This window comes from Podarcis melisellensis (assembly GCF_964234715.1).
Source record: "Podarcis melisellensis genome assembly, chromosome: 10".
In the NCBI taxonomy this organism is placed as follows: domain Eukaryota; kingdom Metazoa; phylum Chordata; class Lepidosauria; order Squamata; family Lacertidae; genus Podarcis; species Podarcis melisellensis.
In genome coordinates this window covers 64,712,246-64,736,243 of record NC_138542.1, presented here as the reverse complement: position 1 = coordinate 64,736,243, position 23,998 = coordinate 64,712,246, and the positions used below count along the sequence as shown (strand labels likewise).

At 44.8% G+C, this 23,998-nt stretch overlaps 2 protein-coding genes across 11 annotated transcripts in view; one reads left to right on the top strand and one right to left on the bottom strand.

The window, feature by feature from the left end:
- The window catches only part of DNAI7 (dynein axonemal intermediate chain 7), an 81,382-nt gene that overhangs the window by 37,083 nt on the left and 20,301 nt on the right, over window positions 1-23,998 (top strand). For 3 of the 9 annotated variants that reach the window (XM_081926948.1, XM_081926950.1, XM_081926949.1), the window contains exons 5-6: window positions 2,765-2,888; window positions 6,368-6,505. In XM_081926948.1, coding sequence (XP_081783074.1) covers window positions 2,765-2,884 — 120 coding nt within the window. In that variant the 3' untranslated portion in view covers window positions 2,885-2,888; window positions 6,368-6,505. Of the gene's footprint in view, window positions 1-2,764; window positions 2,889-6,367; window positions 9,173-18,274; window positions 18,476-19,129; window positions 19,152-21,795; window positions 21,881-22,095; window positions 22,188-23,998 lie in introns of those variants that run through there. The other 6 variants (XM_081926945.1, XM_081926943.1, XM_081926946.1 and 3 more) reach the window with 5 other exon arrangements.
- ETFRF1 (electron transfer flavoprotein regulatory factor 1) lies at window positions 11,232-16,811 on the bottom strand. Of its 2 annotated transcripts, none has more exons than XM_081927540.1 (3): window positions 16,670-16,811; window positions 12,225-12,309; window positions 11,232-11,551 (listed from the first exon to the last, which is right to left on the bottom strand). In XM_081927540.1, the coding sequence occupies exons 2-3, from the start codon at window positions 12,267-12,269 to the stop codon at window positions 11,336-11,338; spliced, it is 261 nt and encodes an 86-aa protein (XP_081783666.1). In that variant the 5' UTR covers window positions 12,270-12,309; window positions 16,670-16,811; the 3' UTR covers window positions 11,232-11,335. The 2 variants fall into 2 exon arrangements, with proteins under 2 accessions (XP_081783666.1, XP_081783667.1); XM_081927541.1 differs by having other exon boundaries at window positions 16,661-16,731.

The following is a 23,998-nucleotide window of genomic DNA, read 5'->3' as shown; positions in this document are numbered from 1 at the left end:
GTAAGAATATTCTTCACAACTGTGAGCAGGGAGAGAGCCAGTGTGGTGTAGTGGTTAAGAGCGGTGGACTCATAATCTGGGGAACCGGTTTCGCTTCTCTGCTCCTCCACATGCAGCTGCTGGGTGACTTTGGGCCAGTCACACTTCTCTGAAGTCCCTCAGCCCCACTCACCTCACAGAGTGTTTGTTGTGGAGGAGGAAGGGAAAGGAGAATGTTAGCCGCTTTGAGACTCCTTCGGGTAGTGATAAAGTGGGATATCAAATCCAAACTCTTCTTCTTCTTCAAGGCAGTGGGGTGGGGTAAGTGAAGACAAGCTATAGCAAAGCGTTTGGGTTCCTGAAATCCATCCCGATTGTGCAGATATAATATAACTGATAGAATTCTACAGGATGGGATATTAGTGTGTGAAAACAGCCCAGATCCAAGAATCCCCAGGCATGGACCTCCTGGTGGCAGAGATGTCAGGTGCCATCTTGGTGCCCTGGCATCTTCACTTGGTCACAAGTGGCCGGTAGCCAGGTGTAAAATGCGCCTGGCACCTGGCTAATTTCGATCAGTGGTCCCAGGTTCAATCCCCAGCATCTCCAGGTATGACTGGGAAAGACCACTGTCTGAAACCCTGGAGAGCAGCTGCCAGCCAGTGCAGACAACACTGAGAGCTCGATAGACCTGACTCGGCATGAAGCATTTTCCTCTGTTCCAGTGGCAAATGCTGCAGCCTTTTTCTTTGGACTCAAGCTCTGAACAGCTCCTGCCAGCACAGCCAGTCCTGTCAATGGCAATGGGAGTTGCACAGCAGCAGCAGCATCCTGAGGGCCACCGATGAGCAAACCCTGTTCTAGAGGAAGCCCCTTCCTCTTGTGGTGCTCCCTTTCTAGTTTCCATAAAGTTGTCGGGAAGCACATACATGCCTTTGTGTATGTGTTTCCGTGTGAAAAACCTCTCCTATGTTGCAATGCTCGCCTGTAGCAAAACTGCCACTTCCGTGTTTCCTGTGGGAGACAAGCAAAGTTTCAACAACTTACTCAAATGCTTCCCCTGTGTGGCTGGCTCTTTAAAAACCTTTCCCCCCCCAAGCCCTGCTTCTTCTTTTTGTGGTGAACTGCTTTGCCCCGAATGGGCTCCTCTCTAGTCAATCTTTCGCCTTTTTTGGTGTTGATCTCTTTCTCCATCTTGTCTGCATTGCTGAAACAAAATCACAACTCCTGCTTTCGGTGATCGGGATGGAGGCGGTGGGCCCAATTGCCTTGAAATGGTTCCTGAGGGACCTCCGTTGAAATGAGCTGGGCGGGGGGGGGGGTGGATACACAGTCAATGAAAGTTGTTGTCCATCCTCCCCACATTCTCCCTCCCCAGGGGTTTTGGGGAGGAGACCTTCCCAGGTATTGGGCCCTTTTGGGAAGTGAATGAAATAGCATCTCGAATAATCGTGGCAATCAAAACAGTTGGATCGGATAGGTGTGCTTTTGCTTATGAAAAATTTCCTGTGCTTTTCTTCTCCTTTCTCTTATTGCAAGATGGGGATGTGACTGTTTAGCTCAGAACCTCGCAGATGGCTTTCTGGGGAGCCTCAGAATTTCCTCGCTGTTTGGTGCAGCAGACAAACCTTCTGGATACTGATCTTTCCCTCTGCAATGCGCAGCCATAGGGCAGTGCTGAATTCATTCCTGGGTGCACACATTGCATTCAAAACAGCGCCAGGGTGAGGCCTAACAAGCCTGGCCAGTGTATTGCATTAACTGTTTGTGACTGCCCTTATTTGACTTAATTTGGCCCACCAACCCCTTCCAATTTTAGTACATCCAAACGACTCGCGAGTGCATCTTAAGCAAACTTCCAGTCATGTGATGTCATAGGTTCATCTTTAAAGGCAGTATGTATTTCCCTTACATTTTGTGCACCTCAATCTCCCTACAAGGGAATCGAATGGGAAAACAGCATTACAAACAGTGTAAAATGTATGTGGAAAATATGTAGTGTTTCTTTCCCCCCTTTCGGCCTCGCCTATCACCAGGATTTTTGTCTCCAGAAGGCTGGTGAAGTTTGAATCTAGCCGTCGGGCTCAAAGTGGTTCTTCAAATCCCTGCCCCAGAATCTTTGGCAAAGGACTCAAGTTCCTTGGCAGATGACGTCACATTGAAAGGGTTTCCTGAAGGGAAGACATTTTAAAAATCCAGCTCCTAAAATGTTTTTGAGAATGGAGGCTCTGTTGCCATTTGCCCCGAATGCTGGACACAAGCGAAGCTCTAAATCTTAGGAAATCAAGTGTGTTAACATCTAAACAGGTGTGAACGTGACGAATAAAGGGTCTGACTAACCTGTGATATTGTTGGGACTCCCATCATCCTTGACCATTGGCCAGATTTGCTGAGGTTGCTGGGAGTTGAAGTCCATCAACATCTGGAAGGCCACAGGTTAGCCATCCTTAGTCTAGATCAGGGTTTCCCAAACTTGGGTCTCCAGCTGTTTTGGACTAGCTAGTCAGGGATGATGGGAGTTGTAGTCCAAAAACAGCTGGAGACCCAAGTTTGGGAAACCCTGATCTAGATCCTTAAGGACTGGTATATTTTGATATCAAAAATAATGAATATGGGATTGTACCTAAAGCCTTTCCCCCACATGTAGCTAGGTATATTGCTCCCACGCTGCTTTTCTTAGGAGTGTAGCTGCTAATTTCCAGTTTTCCTCTGACCACTGGGCTCCCACCCTCTTCATCCTGGTTAACCAAAGCTGGCTTTAAAGGAGTTGTGTTTTACAATGCAGAGAGTGGAGGATGCATTTTATACATTGGTGCGAGAGATCCGCCAGTACAGATTGAGAAAAATCAGCACAGAAGAAAAGACTCCTGGGTGCGTGAAAATTAAAAAATGCCTTTTAATGTGACAGGGTAAGTTTTGTTCTTGTTTAAGAAGAAAAGAAAAAAAAGTTCGGCGGGGGGAAAAAATCTGATCACCAATACGAATCAAATCTAACTTGCAAACCTCTCTTTGGTGATTCCAGTAATTTCAAAATGATTGTAAGTATCAGCCAATCTGTTTTACTGTCGCCACTCTCCTTTAAGAATATAAAGGTTTTTCTCTGTGGTTTCACCTGTGGATGAACTTGTACGGTGCATTGAGAATGTGCCTTTCTCTTTTGGAAACCTCTTTCTGGTGGGCCAGGAAGTTTAGAAACAGACTTTGTTTGGAGCCAGTTCACAGGAGGCTGCAAACTCCTTGCCCCTTGAATTTTCAACACTTGAGTTTGCTCTCAACCATACCGGGGTGAGCAGCCTCCATGCCTTCTATTTCTGCCCTTCTCTCGTTCTCTTCCCTTAGCAGAGCCATGCGCAGTTGCCCCGTTTAACGGGCTGCTTTCTTTAGAATTGTGGGCCAAACCCCACGTGTCTGCCGTGATTCTGGCAAAGGTCAACTTATACGATCCAGGGTTCAAAGAACAAACCGCTCAACTTTTGATGTCTGTCCCTTGAAAACAGATAACACATGCTTACCCGCTCAGACTTAGGAATATTCACTGATTAGAATCCAGCGCACTTATGCATGCCGTGTTCTCCTGGGAGGTTGTGCTCCTCTCTTGAACATAGTAGAAGGGCATTTCTCGATTTCAACCAGCCTTGCTTCCCACCCCCCTTGAGTGGTTTTGCCTGGTTGGATGTATCCTTAAACTCTGATTATAAGCTCTTGTTTGCCAGGAGATGGGTGTGTAGAAACTAGTGTAAGTTAAAGGGTCAAGGGACCCCTGACCATTAGGTCCAGTCGTGGCTGACTCTGGGGTTGTGGCGCTCATCTCGCTTTATTGGCCGAGGGAGCCAGCGTACAGCTTCCGGGTCATGTGGCCAGCATGACTAAGCCGCTTCTGGAAAACCAGAGCAGCCCATGGAAACGCCGTTTACCTTCCTGCCAGAGCAAGTACCTATTTATCTACTTGCACTTTGATGTGCTTTCGAACTGCTAGGTTGGCAGGAGCAGGGACTGAGCAACGGGAGCTCACCCTGCAATGGGGAGTCGAACCACCGACCTTCTGATCAGCAAGTTCTAGGCTCTGTGGTTTAACCCACAGCGCCACCCGCGTCCTAAGAAACTAGTGTACAAACGGGAAATTGACATTCCTTGCTGTGCCCACTTGTGCCTTTGGTCTCTCCCACCACGGGTGTGTGCCCCTTGCCCCCAAATGTTGCCCAGAAGGTAAACTTTCATAGGGTTGCGTTCCATGAACTGCTAATAAGATGCAAGCAAGACAGGCGTGGTCTTTGTGATATGTTGAATGGGGCATTATTACCTGGAAAGGTGAGCTCTTCTTCTTCTTTGGCGATCACTCGTAGCCGAGTAAGATAGTCTTCCATAAACACGGTTTTAACAGTGAGTCCGTAAGTGACTGTGGAGGCCAATTCTTGATCCACACATCCTTCCACAGTTGGCGACACTGGAAAGGTGAGCACTGCCAACCTCACTCAGGAAGGCAACGGGACTCCGCTTTGCGTTCTAGACCGCTGGTCAACCATGAACGTAGCTGTCAACTTTTCCCTTTTCTTGCAAGGAATCCTATTCGGAATAAGGGAATTTCCCTTTAAAAAGGGAAACGTTGGCAGCTATGACCATGAAAAGGAAACCGAAGACTGTGACAAACGAGGACTTTGGGGACGGTCCGATATTATAGAGCTGCCATCAGATGGTATAACTAGGTTGGCTCAAGTTAGCCAATCTCCTGAGATGAGATGGTTAATATAGAGCTGTTTATGAGGAAGAAGACGTATACGAAACCAAACTTGATGTAAGCATGTTCCCGTTCTCTGATGCAAACAGAACGGGATACTTCATTGGGTGATGGTTTCTGGTTGGTTAGCCTGAGAGCAGATTTGATGTGACAGTGAAAAGGTGTTTCCTGCCCTTCAATGATGCCTTGTTGAAGCATCAGAAATGTAACATCTGAGGAACAGGATGAGCTTCCTTACATGAGATGATGTCATGGGAGTGATAGAGAGGTCTTGCTGGCATAATCAGTTTGACATGTCAGCAGAATGAATGGACTGATGAGGCTTAAATTGGGTATGTTTCCCTTCTAAAAGAAAAACTTTAGTCTTCCTTTGTGTGCTTGCTTCTTCCATTGGTGTTCTTTTTAACATGCTCTCTGTCTCGCAGACATGTTCTTGGTCTTGCTTGCTTTGTACGTATGACTTTCGGATGAATAGAATAATAATAATAATGTGTGTGCAATGGGACTAGTAGGATTTCTCTGGGTATAAAAGACCGCATTTCACTGTCAAAAATTAGTACTTCGGGTCATTTCCATCTGTACAACTTTCTTTCTTTTTAGTTCAAATACAGACCTCCCGTAATGTTTCCAACAGCAGTGAATCAAAGTGAAAAGCAGCAGCTTTGATTATGGTATTTGTGTCAATATTTTTTTAAAAAATGATTTTTGCCTATAAAAGACCTGAGACCAGTGTTTTGCCAGTGATTTTTGCCTTGTGGATATTTGAACTGCCTGTAGTATGATCTCTGCGCACACCAGTAGACTACATTTACGGACACAATGGTCTCCCACCATCTTGGATTAAACAATCCAGTACGGTGGCACCCATCCTTGATAGTACGATAATAAACACCAAGTGGTAATGTTTTGCCTCAGAAATATTACTTCAGTTGAGAGCATCAGGTACCTAGGATAAGAGAGGGGAAACCTGATGTAAAATACACAGACAAGACAAAGCTCTTGAGATGAAACTGTTTTGTTTTCTTTCTAATTATTTTATTTACAAAAATATTTTTAGGCTGTCAATTCATATCAACTATCTTTGTGGTGTACAACAATCTATACAAATAGCAGGGCACATAAAATACTATAAGAACAATACAAAATAATGATTTTATCGTTAGAACTGGGAAAACAGTACTCTTAAATGCATATTACGCACATTTTGTCCCAGCTACGTAGCAGTTTGTGTGAGTGATGTTCTCACTCATTATTTAGATACGTCATAGAACTTTTTAAATTATTTTGTCCCAAATCCTTAAAAGTTGCAAAAATTGGAAACCGTGCTTCAAACTTCTTAGTCCTGAGTGAGAAGGGATATATTGGGTAATTGAATTCTCAAAGAGGAGCAAGTCCTTTGAGAAAAACCACACCCAGGCCACTATCTGTAAAAAATAAAATAAAACAAATCCTCTCTCAGCTCTTCAGAAAACATGATAAAAGTGCACAAGTACCAACCATTGTTCAATTTCTCATGACTATTAAAAAGATGACTGCCTTTTTAAACCGCCTTATTGAAATTGCTCATAGCATTTTCATTAACTAAACGAAATCCTAGCCAATTCAAGTGAAAAGGCGTCATGTGGTATTAAAAGGCCTGACATTTCTTTGCAGGGCGTTGACGATGCCTTCTACACATTAGTCCGGGAAATCCGAAAACACAAAGAGAAGATGAGCAAAGATGGCAAAAAGAAGAAAAAGAAGTCGAAGACAAAGTGTATAATTATGTGAATGCAATTTAACCCTTCGTCCTTAAGGTGTACGTCGGTAAACGTGATTCATTTTTGTACCATTACACTAAATTATTAGTACACACGTTTCTAGCATTACTTTAAAACACACACCTTCCCTCTCTCCCTGCTTTGTGGACCCATCAGATGCCTTTTCTGGATGCTTGCTTTTACGTGACAGTGGAAAGCATTCCTAAAGTGCCAGTATTCCTGGAGTTTCGGTTCTTGAACCTCGCGATGCCTGTGATCAATCAAGAACAAGCGAGAACATTTTATTCAGTGATTTGGGTGCATGCGAAACTTGCTAATGTCTTCTGATTCCCCCACCTACTCCTCATTTCTTTTCTTAGGAAGTTGTGACTGGCTGCTATTGCTGTTGTTTTTGCAGGAACTGCCTTACTGGTAGAACTGCCTCTGCTTGGGGCAATTGTTTCCCAGGTTTGGGGTGGGAGTCCCTTCATCCAAGAGCAGGAGGGGTGAATGAGAAGACGGGATGCTTCTGGTGGTACTCCCTTCCCTGTTACATCCCGTGGATCTTCTCCTTTGACATAGGTTGGAGGAGAAGGAGGAACAGGTATCTCATTCGAATCACCGTATTTTTCGCTCTATAAGACGCACCAGACCACAAGACGCACCTAGTTTTTGGAGGAGAAAAACAAGAAAAAAAAATTTCTGAATCTCAGAAGCCAGAACAGCAAAAGGGATCGCTGCGCAATGAAAGCAGCAATCCCTCTTGCTGTTCTGGCTTCTGGGATAGCTGCGCAGCCTGCACTCGCTCCATAAGACGCACACACATTTCCCCTTACTTTTTAGGAGGGAAAAAGTGAGTCTTACAGAGCAAAAAATACGGTACCTAGAGCATGGTGAGGGCTGAGAGGGCCGACAGTAGCGGTTGAGCCACAGAGGCCCTGTGTAAAGTTTTGAGTTCCTGTTGAAATTCAGCACTTTAGACCCAGGTGATTTACAGGAACAGGGCGTTCCTGAGCAGGCGAGGACCATGACACGGTAGGATCAGGGCCTCTGCGCTATACAGAGTCGAGTGGAAACAAGCTGGTTTTTACAACCACGGGAGGCCTGCTGCAGGTGAGGAAAATGGACCTCAAGTTGTCACAAGAGGGGAGCTGGGAAACCTTCCACCTGTGCATGGACCAACGTACCGTGTTAGGGGTGCAAGGATCAAGAGCTCCTCAGGACCCAACATTTAGGTAAGAGATGGTTCTTGTAGGAAAGGGGTAGGAGAAGAAGCCCCTTTCAGATGTGGGATGCCAGAGCTGGCTGAGTTGGCAACGGCCTCAGGAGTAGCCAACATTGTACCCTTCAGATGTTGGACTCCGAAACCCATCATCCCTGACCAGTTCCAGCCAGCATGATGGGAGTTGTAGTCCAGCATCATCTGACTCTTGCGGTTGCTGGAGTGTAGGTGTAGGTGATGGGAGCCCCTTGCCTGAAGCTGGTCCTGGGTCTTCGTTAGAAAACTGAAGTGGTTTAACCTGCAGCCTCCCAGGTGTTGCTGGACTCAAATGCCCATCAGCAAAAATGGCCAGTGGTCAAGGATGATGGGAGTTGTTGGGAATGCAATGGCGACAGCTTCCCTGTCCCTGTGGTATAAAAGGCAACCTCCTGTTGCCTTTTACATAGGGCGGGGAGATCTCCAACTTATTTTCTGCTGTGTTTGTGATAAAAGGACTGATCGGCGCAAGTGATCCTGGTTTCCCAACGCACTTTTTTTGCAAAATGGTTTTGGTTCTGCTGACTGCAATATTGATAACACCTCCTTCGCCTTCCTTATGTACAATTTCTGCTTCGGGCCACCGTTTATTGTAGCGTTTCCAATCAACTTGAATGAATGTAAGGATTGCGGGCTTTTCACAGAAGCAAGTTTCTTTCCCCCACCCCTCCCAACCTCACTTCCCCAAGGCTGTTTGCCGTGGGTCACGCTTAAAAATCTAACTATTTTTTCTATTAAAAGTGAAAATGTAAAAAAAAGAGAGAAAAAATTCAAATTGGATTGATTTGTTGAAATGAGCCATCTCTGCCTTTTGGCTAAGATCAAGTGTGTGCATATAGAATATACACAGGGGGGAATTTCACAAAAGCGTTGAGGTGCCAAGAGTAGCGTTTTGTTTTGTCTTTTGGAAGATGATGTCAGAATCAATGAGCAGCAGTAACTTGGTGGGCTGTGCCCTTAGGTTGTACAGTTTTCCCAAACCTGCTTAACAATTTAATTTAATTCCATTGTCGTGTTTTTATGTTGAAAATAAGCCTCCTTCCCACCTTTCGTCTCTCTCTCTCGAGTGCCAAATCTCCTACTAGGACTATTTCTTAAAATGCAATGTGTTTACCTAGAATGTATTTTAACTATTTTTGTATAGTATAAACTAAAAAAAAAATAAGAAAAATACATGTTTTGTACATTGTGCTTTTTGTTTTCATTTGAGGCAAAATATATGCAATGTGACCCAGGTGATGGACATTTTTTGGGGGGCGGGGAGAACCCCCCCGTCTTTATTTCAATCCTGTGACCTTGAAACATTAAGTCACACCTGAAGAATGACCACTGTTCATTTAAACCCTTACAGATGTTTTTATCAGCAGCATGTGCTGTGAAGCGATATGAAATCTGTCAAGTTTGTCACAAAACAACACTGCTCCTGTTGTAATTAATAAATAAAAAGTCTGTGTTTCTACAGTTTGTTTTTTCCTCTCAAAAGCAGAATTTATTTATGTTTTGTTTTGATCCTCTTCCATCATAGAACAGAAGGCATGTGGCTTACACACCCGGACACTTCCCAAATCCAGGGGGGGTGACTTCATGTGCCAATATTATTTATTAAATTTGTATATAACCTTCCGTCCAAAGTTCTCAGGGTTCACAGTAACTGCAACGGTTCACAGTAAAACCGCAAAGTGAAAAACAAGACCAAAAGAACACAAGACACCCCCCCCCAAAAAAAAACATTTAAAAGGACGTAAGACTGTTAATCAGCTCATGGCCTGGTTAAAAAGGAACATTTTTGCCTGGCACCTAAAGGTTAATATTGAAGGCGCCAGGCGAGCCTCCCTGGGGAGAGCATTCCACAGACACGGAGCCACTGCAGAGAAGGCCCCGTTCTCGTGTTGCCACCCTCTGGACCTCTTGAGGAGGAGGCACACGAAAAAGGGCTTCAGAAGATGATCTCAGGGTTTGGGTAGGTTCATATGGAAAGAGGCGGTCTTTTAGATCATACCATATAGTAGCTGTTAGCTGTTTACAGAAGTGGTGGACAACCTGTTGCCTGACTCCAGCCTCCATCAGCCACAGCCAACATGGGCTGTGTTCAGGGATGATGGGAATTGTAGTTCACCTGGGAAGGTGTAGGTTCTGCACCTTTGGCATTTAAAAGGCCGTACTTCCTCTTTGTGAGCTTAAAAGTTGAAAACAGAGGCAGATAGGACTAGGTGTAAAATCTAGCTTTGCTTCGATACGGGATTCTCTTTAACCTAACACACAGCCAGCCGTACCTGTTCCCACCCTCTTCCCAAGCTCCTTATGCATACCTGATTTCAATTGTATCGGCTTCTGTACCGTGCACAAGATTGTGTTGGGTAACTAAATCCCAGCCACTCCTGCTCTCCCCACTGAACAGGCTATTCTCTCATTCTTGCCCACCTTCCCAAGATGTTAGCAGACCTTTTCAGTTCTTTGCGGGGAGAGGAAAGGCGCAAGGGTCCCTCAGCATAGATGTATGTCCAGCTGAACATCCAACTGCAAGAGCAGTGGTTGTAGAAATTAGAATTGTAGAACTGTAGCGTTGGAAGGGACCTTGAGGGTCATCTAGTCCAACCCCATGGAATTCAGGAATCTTTTGCCCAACATTGGGTTCAAACCCACGGCTCTGAGATTAAGCGTCTCGTGCTCTAACTGTGCTATTTCATGGGAAATGAAGTGTCACTAGCACAAGGGGAAAGTCTCCCCACCTCCCTTTTTAAATGCACAACTCGGAAGAAGGCTTAAACCATGGACATGTGTAGTTGTGTACAGCAAAGTTCTTTTTGGGTGCTCTTTGGTCGTGTCCTCAACAACACGGGAGCAACGGCACACCAAACAGCTCCCCACCTCTGAGGCCACTTGCTTGCCCCCTGACAACTGAACACACAGCAGAAACATCTGTGTGGAGCTGGGGGTTGCATGTGCGAAGACTCCCCCCAAAATAATAATTTATTATTTATACCCCACCCATCTAGCTGGGTTTCCCTAGCCACTCTGGGCGGCTTCCAATAAAACACTAAAATACAATAACCTATTAAACATTAAAAGCTTCCCTAAAGAGGGCTGCCTTCAGATGTCTTCTAAAAGTCCGGTAGTTATTTTTCTCTTTAACATCTGACGGGAGGGTGTTCCACAGGGCAGGTGCCACTACCGAGAAGGCCCTCTGCCTGGTTCCCTGTAACTTGGCTTCTCGCAGCGAGGGAACCGCCAGAAGGCCCTCGGCATTGGACCTCAGTGTCTGGGCAGAACGATGGGGTGGAGACACTCCTTCAGGTATACTGGGCCAAGGCCGTTTAGGGCTTTAAAGGTCAGCACCAACACTTTGAATTGTGCTCGGAAACGTACTGGGAGCCAGTGTAGGTCTTTCAAGACTGGTGTTATATGGTCTCGGCGGCCACAAATGCGGATTTCCGTTCCTCCCCCACAGCCGGCTGCGAAAAAAGAACCACAGCAAGAGTTGCTGAACTTCAACTTAAAACAAAAAAACACATTACCTTCGTTCAATAGGCAATCTATACTTTTTTTTTTAATTGTAGATCGGTCCCCCCCCCCACACACACTTTAACCTATGGCCTGGGCAATCGTTTCGAACCACAATGCATATCATTTGCCATCCTCTTCGTAGTAACGCTGTTTCAGAGTTCGGTATTTCCTGAGGAAGTATAAGGCCTCCAGCTCTTTCATGACAAACTCCCCTCGGGCAAGGAGTTCTTTGATTTTCTCGGGCTCCTTCACATCCTTGTTTTTCAAGAACGCCGCCTTCAGCCGGGTCCGAAAGTAGTCTGCCCCTTTGGGGTATTCCTTTCCGAGGTACAGCAGCTTCAAAGTGCACGATGCAAAAAACAACAACAAAAAAGTTGAGAGTCACACGAGGCGCAAAACACGGGCAAAGCGTTTTGTTTGCATCTGGCTTCCATTCCTCAGGACTTACATTTTTTCCCCCAATAAATTTTATTAATTTTCATCCAGTTATACATTTTTATATCCATTTTATATCCATTTTTATATCTTTAATACGCATTCCCTTTTTTATATTGCCATTATTCCTCCTTAGTCCCATTATTTTTAATAAACAATACTTATTTGATTTGTTACAGTGCCTCTTGAAATCCCACTAACGTTGTGTTTATACCACATATGTTTTTCAGATAATCCACCAATTTTCCCCAGTCCTTGATGAACTTTTGGTCTTTAGTATATCTGATTTTCCCAGTTAATTTGTCCAATTCCGCGTAGTCTATCAATTTTAGTCTCCATTGTTCTATCGTCGGTATCTCCTCTTGTTTCCACTTCTGGGCCAACAGGATTCTGGCTGCCGTTACAGCATATTGGAAAAGTTTAAAGTCCATTCTTCTTATGTCCTTTCCTATCATCCCTAAAAGAAAAGCTTCTGGTTTTTTCACAAAAGTATATCTTAACATTTTTTTCATCTCATTGTATATCATTTCCCAGAAACTTTTTACTTTTTTACATTCCCACCATCAGGACTTACATTTTTGTAAAGGTTCAGCACTTCGTATCTTAGCGGATTGGTCATGTTCAGTTCACACACTTAACTCATGCGCGCTGGCATCTACCTGAAGAACAATCATTCGGAGATTAGCTACATAATGAAGCCTGGTTTAGGAACAGTTACTGGTGTTTTGGATGCTGCAAACTGCTTGACACGACTCCTTGAGGATTCGATTGATTTCCTTCAGTTTTAGGGGCCATCTAGCCAACTGTAGCAACCCACCCACTCACTCCACAGCCCTTCCACTTCCGCAAGCCCCTACTGACAGCGCAGCAGCCAGATGCAATGGGCATCTTCCTTGCGCTTGCAAAATATATTGTGCGGGCCCTAATGCAACCACCGTTATTATGCTCTGAAACAGTTTTTCTTTTCTTTATTTTTTACCAACAACCAAAACCCAAACAGTGAAACCCCCCAGGTGGCTGATACATTGAGTATACATAATCAATAATAACATATTCAAATTGACCATATGTACAATTCTATATACAATAACACTCCTCGCTCCACAAGGTTTATTTAACTTTTAACATTTTAATTGCCCCAAATTGTTCAAACCTACTCATATAACTCAACATCTTCTCTAACCAATCCTCCTCTTTCTCACTGACCTTAAACCCTTTCATTCTGTGTATCTTCACAGTCAGATATTCTAAAATTATAATATTATTCAATTATTCAATTTTTTCCTCCATTGGTTCACCCCTAGCTCTTCTGCATTTTTCCAATTACTCGCTATAACCTGTCTGGCTGCAATTACCATCAATTTTACCCATTTACATTCCTCTTTTGTTTTTAACTCGGTCCTACTCAGGCTAATAAGAACCATTAATTTATATATATATGGAAATATCTAAATACTCTGAAACAGCTAACATATTGATGGAAGACGGATCGGAACAAAGGCCATTCCAGTCCAGCATCCTGTTCTCACATTTTGAAGCAGGGGTGTGGATCCTGCAGCTGTGGATTACAACTGTCACAATCCCTGAGCATTGGTTGTGCTGATGGGAGCGGGAGCTGAATAACATCTGGGCAGCTGCAGAGCCTCTCCATCCCTGTTTTGAAGGATGGGCCCTGCTTTGCGGGTGATTGGCATCCGTCTGGAGAGACAATGGAGTGTTGCCTCTGGGGGTGAAGTCAAATGCTGCATTAACAGCACCTAAGTGACCTCCTTGGGGCGCAAGTGTGGGCAGTGTGTGAGGAGGTCCTGGGCTGCCGAGACGACAAGACCCCCTTTTTGGACTCACTGATGTGGTCTAGAGGAAAGCAGAGCTGAACGGGGCAACTGTGCCCCTGAAGGACCAGGTGCACAGCCTGGGAGTCACTTTGGACTCACAGCAGTCCATGGAGGCACAGGTCAATTCTGTATCCAGGGCAGCTGTCTACCAGCTCCACCTGGTTCCGCAGGCTGAGACCCTACCTGCCTGCCCACTGTCTCGCCAGAGTGGTGCATGCTCTAGTTATCTCCTGCTTGGACTACTGCAATGTGCTGTATGTGGGGCTACCTTTGAAGGTGACCCGGAAACAACAACTAATCCAGAATGCAGCAGCTAGATTGGTGACTGGTTGCGGCCACCGAGACCACATAACACTGGTCCTGAAAGACCTACATTGGCTCCTAGTACGTTTCCAAGCACAATTCAAAGTGTTGACTTTTAAATGCCTAAACAGCCTCGGCCCAGTATACCTGAAGGAGCGTCTCCACCCCCATCATTCTGCCCAGACACCGAGGTCCGGCGCCAAGGGCCTTCTGGCGGTTCCCTCACTGTGAGAAGCAAAGCTACAGGGAACCAGGCAGAGGGCCTTCTCGGTAGTGGCACCTGCCCTGTGGAACACCCTCCCATCAGATGTCAAAGAGATAAACAACTATCTGACATTCAGAAGACATCTGAAGGCAGCCCTGTTCTGGGAAGTTTTTAATGTGTGACATTTTAATGTATTTTTAATCTTTGTTGGAAGCTGCCCAGAGTGGCTGGAGAAACCCAGCCAGGTGGGCGGGGTAGAAATAAATTATTATTTGGCACCAGCTTGGCTGCAGGAGTTGCCAGAAGGAGGCATACAAGGTGCCATCCAACTGTCTTAGGGACCCTGCTCCGGATTTGTGTAGGGTTTACTCCTTTGTCTTCTCCTGTCCTGAAGATATCCCACAAGGCAGTGGAGGCCTAGGATCAGTTTTCCTTCAACTGGATGGGCTCCCTTCCCAGGTACACGAGCGCCATCTGCCCCTTACTCCCCCCTACAGCACAGGCAGAACTGCTTTCTGGACCGCTGGACCCACTATTGGTCTCGTTCACTCAATCCTGCTGAGCCTGTCTTCGCATGCAGGGGAAGTTCCTAATTCACAGAGGGTTTGAGACCCCTCAGCTACCCTCGCCTGGTTTAGCAGGCCAGTCGAAGCTGTTCCCGGGGTGTGGTTGCTGTCGAATGCTGACAACTTCTCGGAGCCACAGGTGAGAGCTGAGTGCAGGGTGGGGACCAAAGGTGGATAAACTAACCAAGAAGGAGCATGATGTGTCCCTCCAACCGAGGTAATACCCTCTCCCCTAACACCTTATACACCCCATTTTTCTACCTGCCTACTTATTATCTGATGACACCTAATGCACTAATTGAAAAGCAGGGGCTTTACAGTCCACTTACTTACAATGTTTATTTCATTATAATTTCCATTGGGCTCCACGGAGTTAACAATCTGCTCCCACTTAACCTAAAACAGCTGGTGGCAACCTGGCTCAGTCCCCATGCTCAGAGACCCAGCCAAGCCCTAAAATGGATCATTTCACTGAAGCATTGCAAAACAACTTAAGAAACAAACCAGTCCTTGCTTTTTACGACTAAGGTGAGGCACCGAGTAGCTTTGATACTGCATTTTGCTGTTTTCACTGGTGTTATATTTACAGAATTGTCAAATGTTGGTTGAATTGTTCTTTCTCCCAAGCTCCTAACTAGAACAGAGCTTGAAATAAATTATCTAAAGACGTAGATGAAGGTCACCTTCCACCCCACCCCAGAACCTTTCCAGAGCAAATAGTTCTTGTCTATTTTAGTACTAGAGAACAAGAGACTGGAAGTTATTCTGGAGTAGTTAAATCATTAAGAAAAGGGTATATAAACCTGCAATTTAAATGATTAAAATTGCATTTTTTATTTTGGTAAGGTTAGGATTTATTTTGTTTAATTGGACCACTCTTTCTTTTCTTTTAAGTAGTAGAGCAGAGTGTATTGCGGGATAGATTATCAACAACGTGATATATTAAGGAACACCTGTAGCCAGTGCTTTTTTTTTCTGGGGGCACGCATACCCCTAAACATTTTGTGAATCTAAGTTTGGCCTCATTAAGGGGCAGTATTTCAATATGAGTAGGAAAATGAGAGTATATTTTTTAGGGGGGGAAAGCATTGCCTGTAGCACATCTGAAGCAAAAACACCAAATTGTCATGCAATATGAATACACAGAGTTTCCAACTGGTTGGTTCTGGTTGGGGACAACACAGCATAAATTTGCTCCTCTGCCTTTCTCCAAGAGTTTTGATCTGTAGAAGTCAATGCCTGATGGTTTTCCTGGCATGGGAACTAATAACTATTGTTGTGTAATGTTCAGGGTGTTGAACTAAGCCCCGGAAGAACCAGCTTCGCTTTCCTGCTCTGCCGTGAAGCTCTCTGGGTGACCTTGGGCCAGCTGCCAGTTCCACCCACCTACCTCAAAGGGTTGTTATAGGATAAAATGGGCCTGGATGAAAAATAAAATAAAAATCCTCTACTGCCTCGAGATAACTTGGCCTGGGGTAAAAGAAAGCAAACAGCCACCTGCTCATTGCTTCTGTGAAAGGAGCAGTTTCATGGAGAGCAGTCCCTCAAGTTTGCAACCCTATGGGGCAGGAACAGTCAAAAGAGGGTTAAAAGGGGAGAATTTTTGCAAGTGCAGCTTTCCTCATTTTTGCAAGGCAAGCTACTCCCCGCCCCCCAAATATATATCTTAAAGGTACAAAATAGAAATAAAGAGGGTTGAATTTTTCAAGCGCAGCTTTTCTCATTCTTGCAAGACAAGCATTCCACCTCCCACCCTAATAATAATAATAATAATAATAATAATAATAATAATAATAATAATAATAAATAATTTTATTTATACCCTGCCCTCCCCTGCCAAGACCGGGCTCAGGGCGGCTAACACCAAATATAAAATTGATTGAAATACAGCTTAAGATTAAAATACAACTTTAAAACATTAAAATGCAGCCTCATTTCAGTCTTAAAAACTCTTAAAGGTACAGGAACCTCTTTTTTTTTTTGTCAAAGTGGAAACTTCCCCACTTTCTTCTCTCCCCACAACTTTTACAAACCAGGCAGCCCAAATCCCGACTCCCTCCCAATACAGAAGCTTTGGGTGGGGAGATAATTATGTCCATACTGTATTTACCTTCGCAGCCCATGGCTTGCTAGCCTGCCCAGCTGTTGGAGAGGCGGGGCGTAGCAAACGACTACTGCGCCTGCGCGGGAGTTTCAAGAGGCGGCGGGGTCGGGTGTTGGCTCCGAGCCTCCTAGTGCGGCTGCGCGGGATTGCAGGCAAGGTGCTGGCCAGCGTAGAGATAGAAAGGTGCAGACCTGATTTCCGCAATGTCACCCTTATTCTCCCCACGGAAGCAGGTTCCACTCAGTTCAGTTTAGTGTGGTTTGCCCTCCTAGTGGGTGGTATTTCGTAATATCATTTATGAATATTATCATTAGTCGCCTGATATGTAAAAAAAAAAAAGTCCTACGCAACTTACAAAGATTTAAAAGCATAAAATAGAATAATAGAATTATTGGGAGGGACCTCCAGGGGCCATCTAGTCCAACCCCCTCCAATGTGGGAACCCAGTCAGATAAGTGGAGTAATAATAATAATAATAATAATAATAATAATAATAATAATGGCTGTTCTTGGTGGCACCAGCCAGACCCCACTGGGAACAGCTTGCCATACTCACCTGACTCTCAGCCTAACGTATTTTACATGGTTGTTATGAGAATAAAAGGGCTTCGGCCCAGTATACCTGAAGGAGCATCTTCACCCCCATCATTCTGCCCAGACACTGAGGTCCAGCGCTGAGGCTCTTCTGGGGGTTCCCTCACTGCGAGAAGCCAAGTTACAGGGAACCAGGCAGAGGGCCTTCTCGGTGGTGGCACCTGCCCTGTGGAACGCCCTCCCACCAGATGTCAAAGAGAACAACTACAAGACTTTTAGAAGACATCTGAAGGCAGCCCTGTTTAGGGAAGCTTTTAATGTTTGATGCATTAGTGTATTTTAATATTCTGTTGGAAGCTGCCCAGAGTGGCTGGGGAAACCCAGCCAGATGGGTGGGGTATAAATAAATTATTATTATTATTATTATTATTATTATTATTATTATTATTATTATACTAAAATGGGTTGGAGAAGTATGCTCACCACCTTGAGCTCCTTGGAGGAAAGCTGGGCTAAAACTGCAATAATTAAATATGTATGGGGTTTTCTTTTTTTAAAAAAAGCCTTGCAGACAGCATCTACTCAGGCTTCTGAGCGGTCTGTAGCAGAGTGGCTCCACACAGTGCAGCCAGTGCATGTTTACTCAGAAGTAAGCCCCGCTGAGTTCAGTGGGACTTACTTCCCAATATGCACGTTTTGGGTGCTGCTAAACTATTGCAACGGGGCTGAGTTCTGATCTTCTTTATTGGCAACTGAGTTAGTAAAGCCTTCAAAAATAACCCCGAAATCTGAACTGTAGACAAAAGGGCTTTTGCTGCTTAGACTCAGAGCAAGCGGCTTAAATCAAAGCGATAGGGAGAAAAGTTCAAGAGGTGGAGTGGGAGTTACACTTCCGGATTCCATTTGGAGGCCTCCCTCTACTGTCCCCAGATGTTGTTAGACTACAACTCTCATCATCCCTGAGCTTTGGCTTTGCTAGCTAGGGGTGATGGGAGTTGTAGTCCAACCATTCTTTGGTATTTATGAGGATTGGTTGCCCTTTTGGGGGGAGGGGGTTTCTTTAGGCACGTGACACACTTTCGAACCGGAAGTATGTTACAGTTTTGCGCCTTAGCCCCTTGGGACAATTTCTTCTCTGGAGAGATTTCAATAGGCTGCAAGCGGAGGGCGGAGCCAAGGGCTCGTGGGCGGGGCTCGTTGCCTTGGAAACAAAGGGGCGGGGCTGTAAACAACTTTCCAGCCACCCGATCTGGGCGAGCAGAGGGAGGAGGCGAGATGGTGAGAGGGGGAAGGGGGGCAGAGGCAGCCCCATTGGTTTGCAAGGACCCATTTCCACCCCGCTTGCACCCCCATCAAAATTGGGGGGGGGGAGGAGTGGGTTGTGGCATTAGCATAAATCTGCATACCCAAATTAGGTGCGAGTCAAATAAATGTGTGGAAGCCTTAGTGCAATGGCCATCTCCTCCTCATCTGCCCTTTGAAAAATGCTCTAAAGAATCCTTTTGACAACTGGCTTCAGTATGCTTTATTTTATGCAAAGCACATAATTATGCATGCTTTAAATTCTTCAGAAATAGCAAAAATATAATTCGTTTAAATCTGGGGTGTGCTGCCCTCGCACCCCTGTTGCTACAGCTAGGGTTTTGAAAATCTGGACACAAAAGTTGTTGAGCTTTTTCAGCAATTTTTAAGGAAATCCGCCTTCCGACATGGGCTGACAAATGTCCATTTCCCCAGACATTTCAGAGATTTCCATCCAGACACTGTTTCCAGCGGCCAAATCCTGGCTGTGTCCAGGATATTCCAGACATAGGGCAACCCTAGCTGCTGCCCCCCGTGGTATATATGTATATATATTTCCAGTTTTGACTGTTTGTTTATGATACCTGCTTTCTTCTGACTTTCTCTCTTCTTTTGCCTTGCAACGTTTAGGGTCCAAAAAAGAAAAAGGTAGGTAGGTTGCTAGTTAGGTAGGTAGTCCAGTAGATCAGCTGCGTATTGTTGCCACAACTGCATATAGTTAAACAGGCCAAATGCCAAGTATTGATATTGCATGCTTAATATTATTTCAAGTTTGTATCCTGCTTTTCTGCAAGAAATTATATTAAACGCTGCTTGTACGGTCACTTGGCAGAATCAATAAGATATATATTGTTGGTGAATAATATATTTCAGTTCAAGAACTGTTTGGTTAAAGCTTGTGGTTATTATTTATAAGGTGGCAATTATTTATATCAGCCTTTCCCAAGCTGGTGCCCTCCAAGTGTTGTTGAACTACAATTCCCATCATCCCTGAAGATTGGCCGCACTGGCTGGGGCTGATGGGAATTAGAGTCCAAAACATCTGGAAAGCATCAGGTTGAGGGAGACTGGCTTTACACGATAGTCGGCCTTGCTGGCTGGGAATTATGGGATGTTCTCCCTTTGTGTTGTTGTTTAGTGGTTTAGTCGTGTCCGACTCTTTGTGACCCCATGGACCAGAGCATGCCAGGCACTCCTGTCTTCCACTGCCTCCCGCAATTTAGTCAAACTCATGCTGGTAGCTTCAAGAACACTGTCCAACCATCTCGTCCTCTGTCGTCCCCTTCTCCTTGTGCCCTCCATCTTTCCCAACATCCGGGTCTTTTCCAGGGAGTCTTCTCTTCTCCTGAGGTGGCCAAAGTATTGGAGTCTCAGCTTCAGGACCTGTCCTTCCAGTGAGAACTCAGGGCTGATTTCCTTCAGAATAGATAGGTTTGATCTTCTTGCAGTCCATGGGACTCTCAAAAGTCTCTTCCAGCTCCCTTACTTGGTTACAATTAGCATTTTTTTAAAAGGTTCATTGCTACCTATTTTAGCTGGTCGCTCTGTCCCTAAATACTTGGCCTTGAATCACATAAGCACAGACTTGTACAGTTGGATGGGAGCACAAGGCTCATCTTTTCCAAACCCCTGCAATTTAGGGATCTTTTGCCCAATGTGAGGCTCAGACCCATGACCCAGAGATTAAGAGTCTCATGCTCTACTGACTGAACTATGGCTCCCAATGCAATACAGTCTTTGCTTTTCATCCAAACTGCTAATGTTAGGTCCTCCATCCAAACCACCCGCCGCTCCTAGCTAGGCGAGATATGCAGAAACTCTTCGTCTTAGACAATCCACATTGTTTCACTGGAATTCATCCTGCCATTCTATATCTATATCTGTATATCTATATGTGTCAGCTGGTATGTTCGTAATGGAGATTGTTCTGCTGTAGTCCTGCTTCCAGTCTTCTTCCTCCTGCTCTGCTGTGAGCTAAGCCCTGGTTTGGCTTCACTCCTCCAGGCAAACCTGTAAACCATGGTTAGGCAAACTAAGGACCGGGGGCTGGATCTCGCCCAAATGCCTTCTAGATCCGGCCCGCGGACGCTCCAGGAATCTGCGTGTTTTTACATGAGTAGAATGTGTCCTTTCATTTAAAATGCATCTCTGGGTTATGTGTGGGGCATAGGAATTCATTCATTCCCTCCCCAAAAATATAGTCCGGTCCCCCACAAGGTCTGAGGGACAGTGGACCGGCCCCCTGCTGAAAAAGTTTGCTAACCCCTGCTGTAAACCATAAAACAAACCTTGGTTACAGCTCATGGCTTGTCTGGAATGCGACAAACCACAAGCCTTGGTTTGGATGGTATACTAAGGCAAACCGTAGCTTCCTAAACAGCAGAACAGCAGCAGTGATCTCCCTTTGTCCGCAGCCTTGTTTGTTCGCACTAAAGCCTTATATTGGCTCTGTGCCACATACAAACCAACTCTGTATCTAGAGATGTGTGTTTTCGTAATGGACAGGGAAAACCACTGCCTCCTTTTCCTTCTAAATTCCTCCTGTTTTGTTCAGTGAAGTTTGCTAAATGGATGGTTTTCAAACAGTGCTCCTGGTAACCGTAGAAGTACCTTTCAAGTTAAATTGTTAGGCAAAACTGTTTGAAATATTGCAGTATAGATAAACTGTATCCCACAAATAAATATCCTTACCCCAACATTGGGAATAAAGTAGTTGAGTCCCAATTGTGCTACCGACTCACTCTCTCTCTCTCTTTCCTAAAAAAATGTTTAGGGTTTCTCTCATTTTGACTCAAGAAAATCACCATTTTTTAAAATAGAATATTTATTAAGGTTTTTAATAATAAAACAATAAAGGTAAAATAAAAATAAAAAATAGTAACAAAAATACAAAAGTAAAAATAATTAAAAAGAAAAAAAATAAAACATGCAGATTTTCCATTTCTCATTTTCCTTTAACATGTTTCCCGGACCTCCTCATACCTCCCTTTTTTGTATTCCGATTCAAATTGTTAGTTCAGCAAATCCTTGCCATTAAGTTTTAACCTGTTTCTAAGCCTGTTTCTCATATTCCCTTAAAACATTACAGCTGGAAACCACTTAATTTCTATCCAACATCATTCTAACATTCGAAAATCACCATTTTGTAGTTCAGATCGGGGGAAATAAATACAGTAAATGGATAAAAGTACAAAGATTCACAAAATGTTTAGGGGTATGCATCCCTCTGCATTCCCCCTAGAAAAAAAGCACTGAGAAATAGTAATATATGGGTTTCCCCTCTTTTTAAAATTCAGTCAGCTGGTGGTAAAAAGAAGCTTAGCAAAGCTGAAAAGATGAGGCTGCTGAGAGAAGAAGAGGAAAGAAGACTTCTGGAGGAAGGTAGGGCGCATTTCGCACCATGTTCCCATTTTAAATTGGTGGAGTAAGAAGGCAGGAAGCTCCATTATCCTTCTGCTTCTGGATATTTGAATATTTAGCCTTGTGCTAAGTCTTCATGTGCTGACATAGTCGGTGTGTGCAACAGTTTGCTCGCATTATTAAACTCCTTTCCGTCTCACTGTTGACAATCTCTGTTTCCCCCCCTATTTTTTCAGAGCAGGCCCGAGTCCGTGCCGAGCTAGAGGAAGCTGCACGACTCGAAAAGGAAAGGATTGAACGAGAGAAGACGGAACGGCTGGAGGCCAAGGTTAGTGCACACATAGAGAAAGTTAGAAATCGCCTTCGGTTGAGTCTGACCATTTGTCCATCTGTTGTCTACACTGTCTGGTGGTGACAACGGAGAGACATTCCTAGCTCTGGCTGAGATATTGAACCTTGGATATTGTTAATGAGCTGCAGCTTTCCCCAGGCTTTGCTTCCGAGCGGCTGTGGTCGGTACCAGGATAACAGGATGATGGTTTTTATGGGATGCGAATAAGGCTGCACAGTCAGGCTTGCAGACTCCCCCTCTCCTGTTGCGTGGCTCTAAGGAGTAGGTACATGTCATGGCGCTGTCAGACAAGGAATGTCCAGAGGAAGGAATTAACTCTCCATTGTCCTAAATACCCTTCAGAAACTGGGGTTTGCCCCTCAAGCCCTTCTAAGTCTGGGGTTGGGCCAGGCAAAAGCTACGGTCAGGCAAAGAATCATAGACCCCGAGAGACAACAGGACTGCTCAAGGTGCCCCAGCTATAAAATTGGAGAAATTGAGAGAGAGATAGCCACACCGGCAGCATATCTCTTCTTTCTCGTATCAAAAAATGCAAGAAGGGCTTTTATACTCGCCAGAAGCTCGGCTCTGCCATCGCCAGTCCTGGAAGGAGCCTTTTAAAAAGTCCCATATGCTCAGAGACTTTGCGCCTGTTCATTGGGGGATATAGGAAGCCCAGAGCCCATGTTCTTTAGATATCCCTTTTATGATGAGCCACATAGTGAGACCATTGATCCCCTGCTGGTGAGGCTCACTGACCTCCCGGAAAAGCAAAAATTCGACTTATTCCTGTTAGGCAAAGATCATAAGACAACCCGGATAGTCGCCAGATTCTGTGTACAGATCTGTAGGCACAGACCACCCCCCGACCCAAACTAGTTTGTTAAGAAAATCCCCAAACTCGGTTCCATGGGTGACTCTGGGTCATCTCTCTGCGGCAGCTCATCTTAAAGTTTTAAGGGTCTATACACTTATTGCATTTATAAATTTTAAATTTATTGTTGTACATTGCTTTAAATGTTTGTTTTCCTTCTGGATTGTACCCCCATGTGTGTTTTATAAGCTGGTCTCCGACCGTAATAAATTATAGAATCATAGAATCATAGAGTTGGAAGAGACCACAAGGGCCATCGAGTCCAACCCCCTGCCAAGCAGGAAACACCATCAGAGCACTCCTGACATATGGTTGTCAAGCCTCTGCTTAAAGACCTCCAAAGAAGGAGACTCCACCACACTCCTTGGCAGCAAATTCCACTGTCGAACAGCTCTTACTGTCAGGATGTTCTTCCTAATGTTTAGGTGGAATCTTCTTTCTTGTAGTTTGGAACCATTGCTCCGTGTCCGCTTCTCTGGAGCAGCAGAAAACAACCTTTCTCCCTCCTCTATGTGACATCCTTTTATATATTTGAACATGGCTATCATATCACCCCTTAACCTCCTCTTCTCCAGGCTAAACATGCCCAGCTCCCTTAGCCGTTCCTCATAAGGCATAGTTTTCAGGCCTTTGACCATTTTGGTTGCCCTCCTCTGGACACGTTCCAGTTTGTCAGTGTCCTTCTTGAACTGTGGTGCCCAGAACTGGACACAGTACTCCAGGTGAGGTCTGACCAGAGCAGAATACAGTGGCACTATTACTTCCCTTGATCTAGATGATATACTCCTATTGATGCAGCCCAGAATTGCATTGGCTTTTTTAGCTGCCGCTATCTATCTATCTATCTATCTATCTATCTATCTATCTATTTATCATCTATCTCCTCATTGCCAGAAGTACAAGTTAGGGACAGTCATGTCCATCCGTCCTATGT

Excerpts from the sequence above, each read along its gene's own strand:
- ETFRF1 (XM_081927540.1), bottom strand. The coding sequence starts at position 12,269 with ATGACCAATCCGCTAAGATACGAAGTGCTGAACCTTTACAAAAAT. Across the intron at positions 11,552-12,224 it reads TGCTGAACCTTTACAAAAAT|CTGCTGTACCTCGGAAAGGA; the intron begins GTAAGTCCTGAT and ends TGCACTTTGAAG.